This window comes from Fusarium falciforme, chromosome 7 (genome assembly GCF_026873545.1).
Source record: "Fusarium falciforme chromosome 7, complete sequence".
In the NCBI taxonomy this organism is placed as follows: Eukaryota; Fungi; Ascomycota; class Sordariomycetes; order Hypocreales; family Nectriaceae; genus Fusarium; species Fusarium falciforme.
This window is the reverse complement of record NC_070550.1, coordinates 164,522-178,318: the sequence shown is the minus strand read 5'-3', so window position 1 is coordinate 178,318 and position 13,797 is coordinate 164,522. Positions and strand designations below refer to the sequence as shown.

The 13,797-nt window shown below is 50.5% G+C and overlaps 4 protein-coding genes across 4 annotated transcripts; 1 reads left to right on the top strand and 3 right to left on the bottom strand.

The window, feature by feature from the left end:
* Window positions 1–195: 195 nt before the first annotated feature.
* On the bottom strand, window positions 196–1,966 carry NCS54_00875600 (Hypothetical protein; the record flags this gene model as incomplete). Its single annotated transcript, XM_053154126.1, has 3 exons — window positions 196–572; window positions 632–1,784; window positions 1,838–1,966. The coding sequence occupies 3 exons, from the start codon at window positions 1,964–1,966 to the stop codon at window positions 196–198; spliced, it is 1,659 nt and encodes a 552-aa protein (XP_053010101.1).
* Window positions 1,967–5,274: 3,308 nt separating this feature from the next.
* NCS54_00875500 (Hypothetical protein) lies at window positions 5,275–6,021 on the bottom strand (the record flags this gene model as incomplete). The annotated part of the gene is made up of 1 exon (XM_053154125.1): window positions 5,275–6,021. The coding sequence occupies one exon, from the start codon at window positions 6,019–6,021 to the stop codon at window positions 5,275–5,277; it is 747 nt and encodes a 248-aa protein (XP_053010100.1).
* Window positions 6,022–8,199: 2,178 nt separating this feature from the next.
* NCS54_00875400 (Fungal-trans domain-containing protein) lies at window positions 8,200–10,929 on the bottom strand (the record flags this gene model as incomplete). Its single annotated transcript, XM_053154124.1, has 3 exons — window positions 9,885–10,929; window positions 8,398–9,833; window positions 8,200–8,340 (listed from the first exon to the last, which is right to left on the bottom strand). The coding sequence occupies exons 1-3, from the start codon at window positions 10,204–10,206 to the stop codon at window positions 8,200–8,202; spliced, it is 1,899 nt and encodes a 632-aa protein (XP_053010099.1). The 5' UTR covers window positions 10,207–10,929.
* A 1,060-nt stretch (window positions 10,930–11,989) lies between these two features.
* On the top strand, window positions 11,990–13,532 carry NCS54_00875300 (L-fuconate dehydratase; the record flags this gene model as incomplete). The annotated part of the gene is made up of 4 exons (XM_053154123.1): window positions 11,990–12,034; window positions 12,100–12,207; window positions 12,261–12,866; window positions 12,927–13,532. The coding sequence occupies 4 exons, from the start codon at window positions 11,990–11,992 to the stop codon at window positions 13,530–13,532; spliced, it is 1,365 nt and encodes a 454-aa protein (XP_053010098.1).
* Window positions 13,533–13,797: the final 265 nt, after the last annotated feature.

Genomic DNA, 13,797 nt, shown 5'->3' with positions numbered 1-13,797 from the left:
TGTCACGGTTCTAGAGAGTCTGAAGATCTCCTGTTCGAAGGTCCTTATTTCGAATTATTTTTATCCCAGCTGATAGTCAGATCTACCTCAAACACAAGGGTTCTTCCCACATCTTGTCAAGCCCTATCTCGTCTTGGCCCCATGTTCAGCCATCCGAGACCCCCCTGTGCTTCTTTCTCACTCCTTGTATCCCCCTTATTCCTTGTAGTGCTCCTTTGTCCTCTCTTCAGCCGCACTTAAGCATTCGGCCGTCATAGCTGTGTCCCTTGGAATGAGCTTCACCTTGAACTCCCGGGGAATCGCCACCAGTGCTGTCTTGAACTGATTGTACTCGACGTAATCGGTGTTGGGTGGCATCTCCTCGCTGGCGACAATCTTGTATGACGACAGCAGCCGGACTAGAGCCGCATACAACAAGCGAGATGCAATGTATTGGCCGGAGCAGGCACGAGAGCCAGTTCCGAAGCTCAGATGAGCAAGCCCGACGCTCTCTGCCTCGGTGGGCGGATCCAGGCTCTTCAGCCATCTCTCGGGATTGAACTTGCCACCGTCGGGCCCGAAGCGATCAACGTCTAAGGAACTGTATCAGCTTCACTCGTTGTTGCTCAGTGAATTGTCCAGGCTAACTTACCATGGTTGCCAGCCTGGGCATTGATGAGAATCATGGTCTTGGGAGGGATGATTGCACCATTCCAGTTGACTTCGGTGACTGTCTTGCGGGGGAGACTCATGGAGCTGACGGTGTAGTATCGACCAGCTTCCTTGATGATGGCATTGATGTATGGGATCTTTTCCTCCACGTAGCAGCTAGTCCAGGCATCCCGTATGTCGGGGTAGTGGCGCTTGATGTCCTCATAAGCCCGGTCCTGCCAGAGCTGACCCTCCTTTGTCGAAAGGGAGCCGATGCAGGAGGTTAGAGTCCCCGGGATGGTCTCGAATCCACCAGAAACCAGAGAGAGGCAGATGGATGAGACCTCGACGCCCGTCAACTTGGTCTCCTGATCCTTCAGGATGGCGGCCGAGATGCAGGGCTTGTCCGTCCCTCTCTTGATCATGTCACGAACCTTGTCAAGAAGCAGGTTCAAATAGGCGTCACGCCGTTCTCGGAGGTCCTTAGACCGGGCATTCTTTTCGTTGTTGGGCAAGTATCGTAGAATGGGGACGTAGTCTTGCAGGTTCTCGGACGCACTTCGCAGCAGTGAGATGGCGGATCCCACGTGCAAGATTTCGCGGAGCAAATCGTCGTAGACAGCGTCCATTCGGATGCCGTAGCAGAGGGTCAGGGTGGTGTTGAGCGCGTACCGCTGAATATAAGGCCGGACGTCGATCTCAATCTCGCCATTTCTCGAGTCTTTTTCCATGTCCCTCAGGATGCAGTAGCTCTCAAGGTCAAACATGGGATAGTAGTTCTTCAGAGCGGGTCTTCCCAGTGCGGTGCCAGCTGCCTTGCGCTTCTTCCTGCAAGAGTCGTCCCAAGGAGAGGACCCGATGGTGAAGCCCTGAGTGCTACTGATGACGCCATGGAAGGTGTAGAGCTTGGGACGGTCAATGACGGCATTCTGGTTGCCGAGAAGCATCTTCTTGCAGTCCTCAAATGAGTTAACAACCACGGCCCTGGTGTTTCCAAGCTTGATCTGGAAAACAGAGTGGCTGTACTGACGCCACCACTTCTCGCATGTACTGGCATGATCTTCGCCAAGCTGGAGAAGGTGTCCCAGCACCGGGACAGCACCAGGAATCTCCGGTAGGCCCTTGATATGAGATATGTCGGTGGCGTACAAGAACTGCAAAAGATCAGGGCCGGCTCCAACCATGGGGGTAGTGAGAGAAAACGTACATTGTAAAACACATAGGTCACCAAGACCACCGCTAGCGCCGTCAGCAATAGCCCGGAGTACTCATGGTCCCTGAGCTGGGCCCATCGATAACCCAGAAGCTCGGGGCGCAGGTCAAACTTGACATCCATGAGGGGCTAGGAACTTGGCGTTATCACTGCTCGATAAACATATGCGTGCACCAGTCGATAGCAATAAATATAGGTGATCAAAGCAACAAGATAGCGTCCAAGTTATGTTACAGATATACTTCTTATCTTCAAAGGACGGCCCCAGGCACAATCCCGCTTCCCCGCGATGTGGCGGATGTTTGGCGTCGGACCCTCCGACGAGGGCCTCCATGATAAACAATGCCACTTTATACGAGATAAAGCTATCAGTCATATCACCGTCTGCCGGATCGACGAGTGTCGGCATATCAAACAAGAGTGGAAAGGCCAATTGTCGCAATGCTGCGCCTTGCAACTATTAACAATGGATCCTCAGTTGGAAGCGCCATGGCGGCATCCAATCACCACATGTTGACCCCGTCCCGTCTCTGGGCCGTAGGGCCACGCTAGCAACACAGGATTGTAGTTCACGGCCCTCTTTCAGCATCATGCTTCTTTTCTATCTCTTTCCTCCTCCGTAACTCCAGTTCCTATCACATTCAGTCCGTTGGTGGCTACTTCAATAGAGCAGGAATCGGCACTCATGTCGGCACCAGCGGTCCAACGACAAGTCTTTGGTCCGCCGACCTGCTTCCTGTCAGAACGGAGGCACTATCAGGGGAGCGGTATCTTAGCGTAAGCCACCTTATCCTGCCGATATTGTTGTTGCTGTTTTCACTAACCATAGAGAACGAGCGTCTCACCTTCTTACCACTTCGCCATGTTGCTCCACTGTGAATCCTTGTCAAAAGCATAATTTGACGGCATGTCAGATAAGTGAGACAGCCGACATTCGAGAACCAGTCTTGCTCACAGCGACCATGATTCCCAAAGAGGGGACCATAGAGAACCTCTCGGCTGAGAAATATGACGGGCCATAGCGGTCACTCTAGCCCGGAAACCGTTGATGGGTGCCACAGTTAGACTGATATTCATACAAAACGTCCAAGAGTGGTCAAGTTGCATAGTCAGGCATCAATGAAGAAAGTGATGGAAGTTGTCATTGTAGAGAAGCAGTTTTAATTGTGGTATTGCAAGCCTTTATAAAATGCATCCTATGCCTTGGTATGCATACTTTACGCCCACGCCCAACAAACTCCTCCCAACTTCTTGTCCATTGTCCATCAAAGAGCCCAGTTCCCGCCGCAAAGCTCCATCGGCATTGCTCCTGGCATAAACCATCTTGAGCCAGTGTCAAAGCGGCTTCTTCGGGTCCTGTATCTTGCGCTGAATCTCCTTGAGCTGCTTCGCGTCATTGGACTTGGCGGTCGATGCTGCATACTTCCTCTTTGGGACTTCCAATGCGCGTGGTAAAGCTTCAAAAATAAGGGCAGTTGACGGAGAATAACCTGAAGGATGAAGGTAAAGCAGGAAGGAGGGGATGGGAGGACAAGAAACGGGAGGATGTGGGTTTTAAATGCCCGAGTCGTTGGAATGAATGCATTGTTTATTCATGTGCAGCCAAATCAGACCCAGGCGGCGCCTTTGTTATATGACTGCGCCGGGGCCAGGTACCCTCTCCCCCAAAAGTGCAATAAGGGCTTAACGCTCTCTCGCCAATTATTCCGATGTTTCAGATAGTGACTTAGCGGTGTAAGCGCGGCTGAGGGACAATCACATTTGAGTACAACACTTCTCACCCTAGGCCTTTGTGCACTAACGACCCTGCATTGCACTGGCTCTTTAGAGTATTAATTATCATTTTCATCATCACCAACACTTTCAACAAGAAAAAACTCTCTCGATCCACATCCGGTCATACTCATCAGGCTCTCCGGGCTATCATCGCAACATCGCCTTTTGTCCACCACGCTGTTGATGGGAAAGGGATAATAGAAACACATGATTCTTGTCGGCCTCTGATATGCCCTGTTAAAAGCAAACCTCTGTTGTAAAATGTTGTAATGGCCAATTCTGTGTCGCCGTCAGCCTAGACTGGGCAAACTCCTGAAGTTGCGGTCGTTGAGTTGCAACGTGATCAGCCTTGCCACGGAGAATTGGCCTGCATCATCACCTGCCCTGCCCTTGTCTGGGTCCGACCCCTTGAATCTCAATCCGTGAGCTGCCTGGTAATGGTCCGCAAATATCCTGATTCTAGATGCTCGTCGATTACCACTGTTGCGCAGGTCCCTGTAAAGTGTCCAGCAGGCCTTGAGATTGCACTGATTATGATGTGCAAGCCACACCTGCGTGTCATCCTACTCAGTGATTTATCAAATCAGCTGAGACGAAAATCGTTGTCGGCCCAATACACAGCCTCCCTGTCGATGTGGGTGGCGTCTGCCAATAGCTTGGCGTAATCAGGCTCATTATTCACCGAAAGCCACCCTATTCAACCTCCTGCATGGAGGGATCAATAGTCGCTTGCCAAGGCACGGCTCGGCCACATCGACTTGTCAGTTCCGGAAATCTCTTCATGCAATGCCAACAGAAATCTGTTCTTGCAACCGTGGGTAGATATTCTGATCAAACCTAACCTTGGGAGCCTAATGCATAGGTCGCCTGCCACTTATATATCATGATCGTAGTTGGTTCGTCTGTATCTCTGTGATGCGCCTAACATTCTACTATTTGTATTGGCAACACGGGTCAATCGAAAAGATGGCAAGCTGGTCAAGTTGGTGTCTCTTGAGCCCTAGTTCCAGCCTCATGTTTGAGCGGTAGTTGAGATCCGCTATTTCAGTGCTGTGGACCTGGATATCTGTGGATCGTGGATTCATCAGGGCCAGTCTGTAGATTGCTTTGGATGGAATGACGGCTGACGGGTCTCGAAGTGACTGTCAACTGGCCATGTTGGGCATACCCTGGTTGGTCCTCTTTTTGTACAGTACCTGCCACTCCCTAAGGCTCTTGGGACAAACGTTCTGATCACGTGGCTCTTGATGACCTGAAAATCCCACTTCTGTTTACATTTTCGTTAACAAATGCCTTTTAATACAAGAGTCAATATCGAATCAGCTCTACAAATGCTTCCGCGCTTAACGCTCGGCCTCAATAAACCTTATTGCATCCAGAACACGTCGCCAGTTAGCAATGATCTAACAAGATCAGCACGCAACAAGAGCGTCAGAGTGTAGTCACATGTGGGCAAGATCATGACTGAACAACAGCGGCAAATGGCAGTGAATGCTCATTTATTGATTGCACGAGGCAAATTTCTCAAGACAAGAGTTATCAGAATAGGTGTAGGGAGAACGATAGTGATCGGCTAGAGCACGATGTAGGCCCCCTTCTCCAAGCATCCGACGTGGAAGAGTGTGGGAACAGGCCAGAAATGCACCTGTCTTCCTCTACTCGGTCACAAGCCAAACCCGGTAAACGATGTACGGCTGGATGACCTTGGTAATCTCATTGACCGGAGGCAGGACGGGAACAGTAATGTCCCACTTGGTAGTAGAGATGACGTTGACCAGCTGGGGGTTGTCCTTGCCGACGGGAGGCTTAACCCACTTGAGCTCCCATTTGATCAAACCCTCGCCAACGCTCGAAGTAACCAGCTTGAGGAAGTCGCTGTTAAACTCGATATCCAGCAATGGCTTTGCCTCCTTGGGGATCACCGCGGTGATGGACAACGTGCCCTCATCGGAAAGGAGGGAGCTGATCGGGGGCAGCACAGTAGTGATGGTCTCGATCTTCTTGGCTTGGTCGCTGGCCGTGGTGACACCATCGGCCGCCTTCGAGTTGACAGCGACTTCGGTACCATGGGGAGGCTCGGGCCATCCGATGTACTCGATTTTGACCTCGGAAGTACCATAGGCCGTCTCAACTAGGACCGTTTTGTTGTTGAAGTGATCGATGGGGAGAAGGATGGGCAGCTTGAAGCTGATGTCCACGTCCTGGCTAGGGGGCGTCTTGCCATCGCCACCGCTGAAGGCCTTGATGGAAAAGCGCAGGCCACCCGCCCAAACCTCTCGCTCAAAGAATGGAGTGAAGAAGTAGCCGGGGATTTTGCCCACAGCCTTGAGCTCGAGGTACCGGCCCAGGCCATGATACCGGGCCGAGATGCCTTTAGGTGCGATGGGAACAAGGGAGGCCATTGTGTGAGAGGTTTTGTGGTGGTGTTGTATTGATGGTGGACTTGGATGTATTGAGTGATGGGTTGGTTTGACCTCACTCAGTTGGAGGGAAGGGCTGTGAGTATATATAGATAGAGTGGGACGTAGAAGTGAATTCAACGACGTATCGCCATTGCACGTGTCTGCTAACGAAGTAAGACGGCCCGATGACCTGATACCTCAACAGTATGGTGCCATGACAGTTGCCAGAGACGAGTTTTAGCCGGTGGAATGTAGGGAGTGGTCTGGACTGTAGCTGAATGGTTGTACAGCCAGCCGCAGATACGCCTTTTCCCAGCTGTATGGCGGCTTTACTGGCCCCTTCGATTAGCCATTCCAGTCTTTGTGAGCACACTTGTCACATAGCAAGTGAATACAGGGAGTAATGCTTCGTGGATGCTGAGCAATCACGCCATGCCATTGGCAGCACAGCAAGAGTTAGCAAACACTGCTACTGTAAGAGAGTCAGTCGCTATAATATCTTTACGGTTAAAGGCTCATGGAGGTATCAATGGCGAAGGCCCGTTTGACTTGGTAGCTACACCAATTAGCCAACAAATCTCAATCAAGAACAAGTACTTTGGCATGTGACTGGCCTAGCCACGAGGCACGGCACGGGACGAAGCCTAGCCTTGATGTGAAACGCTGTCTCGGCCACTGAGCTAAACGCGGGGCCTATCAGCTGAAAGCAAGGCAGGAAACTGAGGCGCTCACCCTAATATCACATATGTAAAAGGCGGACAGTATGTGACAATGCAGCGCCTTAGACCATGGCAGCATGGTCCGCTTTCAGCTGCGGCTTATCAAGCCACATTTACCCCAATCAGCTGCCAACGTCATCAAACAAGGTACGTAGGCTCAGCATAATCTTCCTTTGATCTAACCCTGAGAATGCATGTGACGTTGTTGAGGGTACTGGTACGGTTTTGCTCATCTCCTAGGATCTGGTGAATACCTGAGGACCAGGACGACACAATTACTTGGGACTGCACGTGATGCTCTTATTACTAGAACTATGCAATTTGGTAGCATAGAAAGAACAGAAATCTTGTCAAAACTCGCGTTCAGCCTTTCCTGTGATTAATTATCCCTATATATAGACAGTCGAGGCTTTAGGGAGAAGTCCATGGGCAAAGGCAAACCCAGTAGCGATTACCGGGATGCTTCAGCCGCCCGTGCCTTTTGCCACCTGCTCCCCAGGTGCCACCGCAACCCCCTCAGCAGGAGGATAAAGTCACTAAAGGTTGACTATTGCTCCCGACATAAGGCCGCCGCCCTACCCAAACCTAGCACAGGTCGAGGCGCAGGATCGAGAAATCGACGACCTTGCAGCACCGGCGGCCGCAGAATAGCAGGTTTCGTCGCGAATATTTTGCCCCCTTTTCACAGAAGCAACATAGAGTTGGATTGTGAGACGTCCAACCCATTATTAATATGTTCCTCTCTAAAGAAGAGCAAGTAGAGTCATGGGAAAATGTGTTCTCTGTTATAGTTGAAGCCCGGCCTTTAATGGGATAATGTGAGCCAGGAGACTGTCAATACATTGTGCATCAAGGGATACTTGATTGAAGAGCTCAGTCAACTTTATCGAGTTTCTCTGACTTGGGTCGAAAACGGCTTGTGAGACCTGGGCGATGGGGTTCTCACTTGAACGAAAAGTCCACATGCTCGTACGCTCTTAGGCTTTGATGTTGTTGTGTATTGGCCATTATGCCTTTGCTGGTGTGGCTGATGGATGCTTTTAGAGAGGCCATCGGTAACAAGCTCCGAACCCTCATGTTTGGGGAAGAACTCTGAACTAGATATTCTAAGGCATCGACATCATAGTTTCCATCAATGGTCTCCGTCGGACACAATATCAAAGCATCGACATCATGTCCCATAGCTGACCCTCTCCAGCCCTCTTTGTGCGCCGCCGCCAACGAGCGAAACTTGGCCTTCACGAGAGGCCTCAAACACGGCATTAGAGCACCGTAACGTAATATTCAACAAAGGATGGTCAATGCCGCTCATCGTGAGCCTGTTCTCTCAGGAAAGGCCCTCCCTCCAGTTTGGCGACTTTCCCGGCCGCCCCATTCTATTCAAACAAGAACACAAAAAGATACGCAACGCTTGTTAGAACACCCTCGTCACATCTGGGTTACATGCTGCAAATGGTACCTACAATGCCAGACCAGTAGACCCATTATTCCACCTATATAACAACAGAACTCGTCGGCGTGCTTTGCTCTCCTCCACATGAGAAGTCCCGGGACTCTGTACGCTGTATAATGTTGAACGAAGAACCTTGCGGAAGCGTTTCTGTTTGAGTCACGACAAAATTAGCATTCACCTGTGTCTGCCAAGATTTTATCTTACCTGAAACTCGGTGCTCAACGTGACCACACAAACCTCATGGGCCCGTATAATAATCTCGCAGGCCTTCTCAACAGCCTCATTGGGACCAAGTTGAGGCATACGATCGGCAAACAAGAGTAAAATAAAGCTTCCATGTAGCAAATAGATGCCAAATAGATACGGCATGAACGATAGCTCTGGGTCGCAGGCCAAGATACGTGACATGGCATCTGACGCGGCTATAGCATGTGAAGCACACTTCATAAATCCTACAGAAGGGATCCATCCGTCTTTGTTATCCAACATCGAGACTGCATCCCATTTTCCGTGCAGAAGAACGTGAAGGACGTGGAGGATGAAAGTGCTATATGCGGTGACGAGCTCTGCCTGTGCATGCTGGCGGTGGGATGGTGCTCGCCGACTGTGATATGCAGTAGTATTGGAGTGGTGGCGAGTGTCGTTGTTATCACGGCGGACGTTGTGCGCAAGTTGAAATGTCTCGTCGTATTGAGAGGAATTCACGGTGCTTGGAGTGCGGACTTGACTGGATGGGATCGTCGCGCCGTCGAGGGCATCAACTTGGTACAAGTCGGCCAAGTCAGCAATGCTCTGCGCACAATCAGCCATGATCTGCTCTATCATGGCCGTGGCCGTGCTATGTTCATCTTCGTTATCATGTTGCTGTTCTCCTCCGATACCGCCGTTCGTGTTGTTCCTTGACTGCCGCATATTGCCAAACCTGGGATGGCATTTTTGACGGTGCAGCTGGATAACATCGCCTAGAATTGTCATGAGGGGTAAAAAGTACTCGAAGAAACTGATTCCTGAAACTCGTGTTGGGGCCCCGAAACCGCGTCCTGGATGCTGTTGCTGCTGCTGCGAGTCATCAACAGCTATCGGGTTATCGCTTGTAATTGTAGAATTTCCTGAAAGTGACAGAGACTCCCAAGCCTGGTCTGACAGAGGTGCGTATAATTGGCACTCGTCATCAAGAATGCGTAAGGGCGCATTGAAGGCGAGAGCCAAGTGCCGATCGAGACAGAAGATCAGCCAAAACACCCGTCGGCGCTCTTCTTGTATTTCCGGTATTGACAACCCCGTACGCGCAGCCTCACAAGGTCTACACACACATGGCGCGTTCGTCTTGCCCCCTGTACACATGGTTGATCCTGCTCCCGACGGCTTGTCTTCGGGAGTGTCTTCTCGGTTCAGGCACATGTTGTTGGACAGACGCAGTGCCTTGTTCCACCACCTGATGCAGTCCGTCTTGAAGTCACCGCCCGAAACCACGATGGTAAGGAGGACGAACATGAGGACATCATCTATCAGGGGCATAGGCGGAGATGCTGAAGTGCATGAGAACTGATAGTCGTAGTCGTGTGGGTTTGTCTGATGCAAGCTGCCAAATGTGGCATCAGCCGAGGCAGGAAATTTGAAGTCCTTAACCAGAGGCCCGTCTGATCACGAAATATTTAGCAACACCCATAGAATAGTGGCAGGTGCCTCACCAGTAGTCCTATTCCAGAGGTCACGATCTCTATCCTGGATCAAACCCATCATCAACTTTCTCAACCCCTCACAAACGCGCGACTTTTGACCTGGCAGCAGAAACAATGAGCTCTCAACTGTTTGCGCGCTGACCCAGAGCATCGTGACCAACAGTGCTGGTGTGGATCTTCGAGGGTTAGTAGATCGGAGGAGAGACTCTTTTCTCAGGACGTGAACGAGGACATAGGGTGAGGAACATCGAAACAAGGATCCGCCAGGCTCGACGAAGTAAAGCTCCAGCAGCTCGCATGCAAGATCAGCGTCAATAATGCCTTCTAGCATAGGGACAATGGGCCTAAGACATTTATATCGACATCCCCGGGTGCTATTGGTATCTCGGCATAGCGCTGTTGTTTGTGATGGTGCAGTTGTAAACCAGCCACCTTGATCTCCTGAACGGTTCTGCCCGTGTGCAGGTGATACGGAAACACGTGGGCCCTGCGGCGGTGCAAGGATATTGGGAACGGGTGCCGTCTCAAGGCAGAGATCAGGTAGAGCATGGAAAGCAGACTGATTCCCATCCACGTGATATGCTTGGCCGGATGCTAATGTCGTTGTCGTGCTTTCCAATGAATGAGGTAGTGCCGTATCAGTGTGTGATGAGAAAGAGTTGTGGTTGTTCGTAGCCCCGCTAGCATCGTCCTGTAACACGCGCGAAGCATACAAATGACTGATATCCTCATCTGCGTTCAAGATATTTTGAGCAGCAGCTATTGGGTCATGATTTGCAATCCCGCGTGATGTTGCTTCCAAGTTCTCGTCTGGTTGTGTTTGCAACTGCTCCTGTTGTTGTTGTTGTTGTTGTTGTTGTTGTTGACGAAGCTGCGGATGTATGTTTTGCTCCAGCTCCTGGTTGGCTTCAGATGAATCACCATCGCCATCCCGAGTATCATGGTCATCTGGACGTTGCCGAATGGTTCTCGAACCTGATGGTTGCCGCGTAGCTTTCCTAGAGCTCGGCTTGCGACCACGCCGGCCAATGCTGCGGGCATAGTGGCAGCTCTGATCATATTCTGTTAAGACAGGGAGTTGTTAATCATGATACCAAGAGATAACGTTGTGATATTTCAGGACAAGATAGGGCCACCCCTACAAGGCTCATATCCTTCGAGATCGAGCCATTAGACATGGTAAGAGTTGCTTACCTTGACAACGATGACTACACGACGGACAACATCATCATGTCAGCCTATTTCTCCCCAATTGGTGCTTTGTGGCATCATATCTCAGTAGGTATCAGAATACTTACCACGGCTTTTGCCCATCGCAACGCACCCTCAGCGCGTTACATCTGTCGCAAGCGCGTCTTGTTCTCCTGCGACCACCGAAAGATTGAACGCCCTGTGTTTCTGAGAATCCATTGTCCCCACCGGCCTGAGAGTGCCCATCATTGTACCCCCTATCCATCTTGATTAGGGTCCTCGCGATATCGGATTTGGTGGATGAGCGGAGCTAAACATGTGCCAAATAACCGTGGGGTAATTGTGATCAGGATATCGGTTATTTATTACGTAGCAAACATTCCCGTGACAACTTGACTAGTCCATTTTAGTCTTGGGAGAGTCGGTTATTATCCGTCGGGGCATTCTACAAATGGCTTAGCATCACTCGAGGCGGGGGAAGAGGAGAGCAAGAATGAATGATGATTGGCTTGCCTAATGAACCGACGGTAACAAAATGATCAGTCAGACAGTACCTGGGTTGGGACAAGCATCCCTGGGACCTTTACAGTAAACCGTCGGGTAAAAGGAATATTCCTTTTGTACCGCGGTATCCCGAGAACTTGGGTCAATCGGGCTTCGACCGTGACTCTTGATACAGGATCTGATCCTGTCAGTTCCACTTGGTCTCAGAAAGGGATCCATCATGGACATGGGCGCAGCATTACAACGTTGGGCTCAAGAATTGCTGATGTATATAATGGTAAACAATGCCAATAATAGGGAGCTGATCAACGAAGAAGCACTGCTTATCCCTTACCCTTCATCATTACCCTCCCGTCGAACACTCTACAATACAACATCTCCTTACTAAGGTCTCGGTGATTTCAAGCCAAAATAGCAGCATGGTGGTCATCAAGAGTATCGAGTCACACGATGTGCGATTTCCTGTGAGTATTACTGCTCCATTGGCTACAAGGTATACGAAGAAGAGTGACTGACGGGAGACATGCAGACTTCCCTAGACAAGGCAGGCTCAGACGGCATGAATCTATCTCCAGACTACTCGGCCGCTTTTTGTATCCTTGAAACAGACGACCCTAGGCTTACCGGCCATGGCATGGTGAGTAATCCCATCCTTGGGGGTTTTGAATGTCTGTCTAACGGTAATCGTAGACGTTCACGATTGGCCGTGGCAATGAGCTTGTCTGTGGTGCGATAGACCTTCTTGCACCTTTGATCGAGGGCAAGGATCTCTCTGAGCTTACAGCCGACTGGGGCAAGACCTGGCGGTACTTGACCTCAGACTCTCAGTTGCGCTGGGTCGGTCCAGAGAAGGGCGTTATCCACCTTGCCCTCGGCGCTTTGGTTAATGCCATCTGGGACTTGTGGGCGAAGGAGCTAGGCAAGCCTGTCTGGCGTGTGATCGCGGATATGACACCGGAAGAAGTCGTGCGGTGTATCGATTTCCGCTATATTTCAGATGCTTTAACCTCTGATGATGCACTCGAGATTCTCAGAGCTGCGCAACATGGTAAGGAGCAGAGGATCCAGGAAGCTTTGAAGAACCAAGCTGTTCCAGCGTATACGACTAGTGCAGGATGGCTAGGCTATAGCGAGGACAAGATGAAGAGATTACTTCAAGAGAGTGTACAACAGGGCTTCAAGTATTTCAAGCTCAAGGTTGGAACGGATCTCGAAGAGGATTATAGGAGGTTGAAGATTGCGCGGGAAGTTCTGGGGTATGATATGGGCAATGTGCTCATGGTGGATGCCAATCAGGTATGTTCACCTCATTATCATGGCACGGAGAAGACGCTTTACTTATTCGAGACTGCCTAGGTCTGGTCTGTTCCTGAGGCTATCACGCACATGCAAGCTTTGGCCGAGTTCAAACCATGGTTCATTGAGGAGCCAACGTCTCCCGACGACATCCTGGGCCACGCCGCGATCCGCAAGGGATTATCCGACACACCCTATGGCCCAATCTCTGTGGCCACGGGTGAAATGTGCCAGAACCGTATCATGTTCAAGCAACTGCTTCAGGCGGGTGCTGTGGATGTGATCCAGCCTGACGCATGCCGAGTTGGGGGTGTCAACGAGGTCCTCGCCATCCTACTGCTCGCGTGCAAGTTTGGTGTCCCTATCGTGCCCCATTCAGGCGGTGTTGGTCTGCCTGAGTATACCCAGCATTTGAGCACGGTTGATTATATCGCTATTAGCGGTAACAGGAGCGTGCTCGAATTTGTAGATCATCTACATGAGCATTTCCGTCATCCTTCGAGGATCGAAAATGGTTATTATGTAACTCCGCTGGAGCCTGGCTATAGCGTGGAAATGCTTCCAAAGAGTATGGAAAGATACAAATACCCAGGCGGGAAGAAGAGTTGGTGGAGGACGGAGGAAGCAAGGACGGTGATTGAGCAACCTCGAGTCAAGACGCTATAAATGTGCCAAGTTTCGTTTTTCTCCTATACGTGCGGTAGGTGTGAATATATAGAAATATAGTGCCTTTAGGCTCAGGATTGATCTACACAATTCATCCATTTCGGCAGAAGTGGTGAATGTTCTATACACGTCAAGGCTGTAAATAAAGAGATTGATGGTGGGGTTCTATTCCCAGCCCAATTATGTTAAATAATGCTCAGAAGAATGCAAAAGAACGAGTAGAATACGAGTCAGTAAGCCATTGTCCGCTCACCGAGTCTTGGTT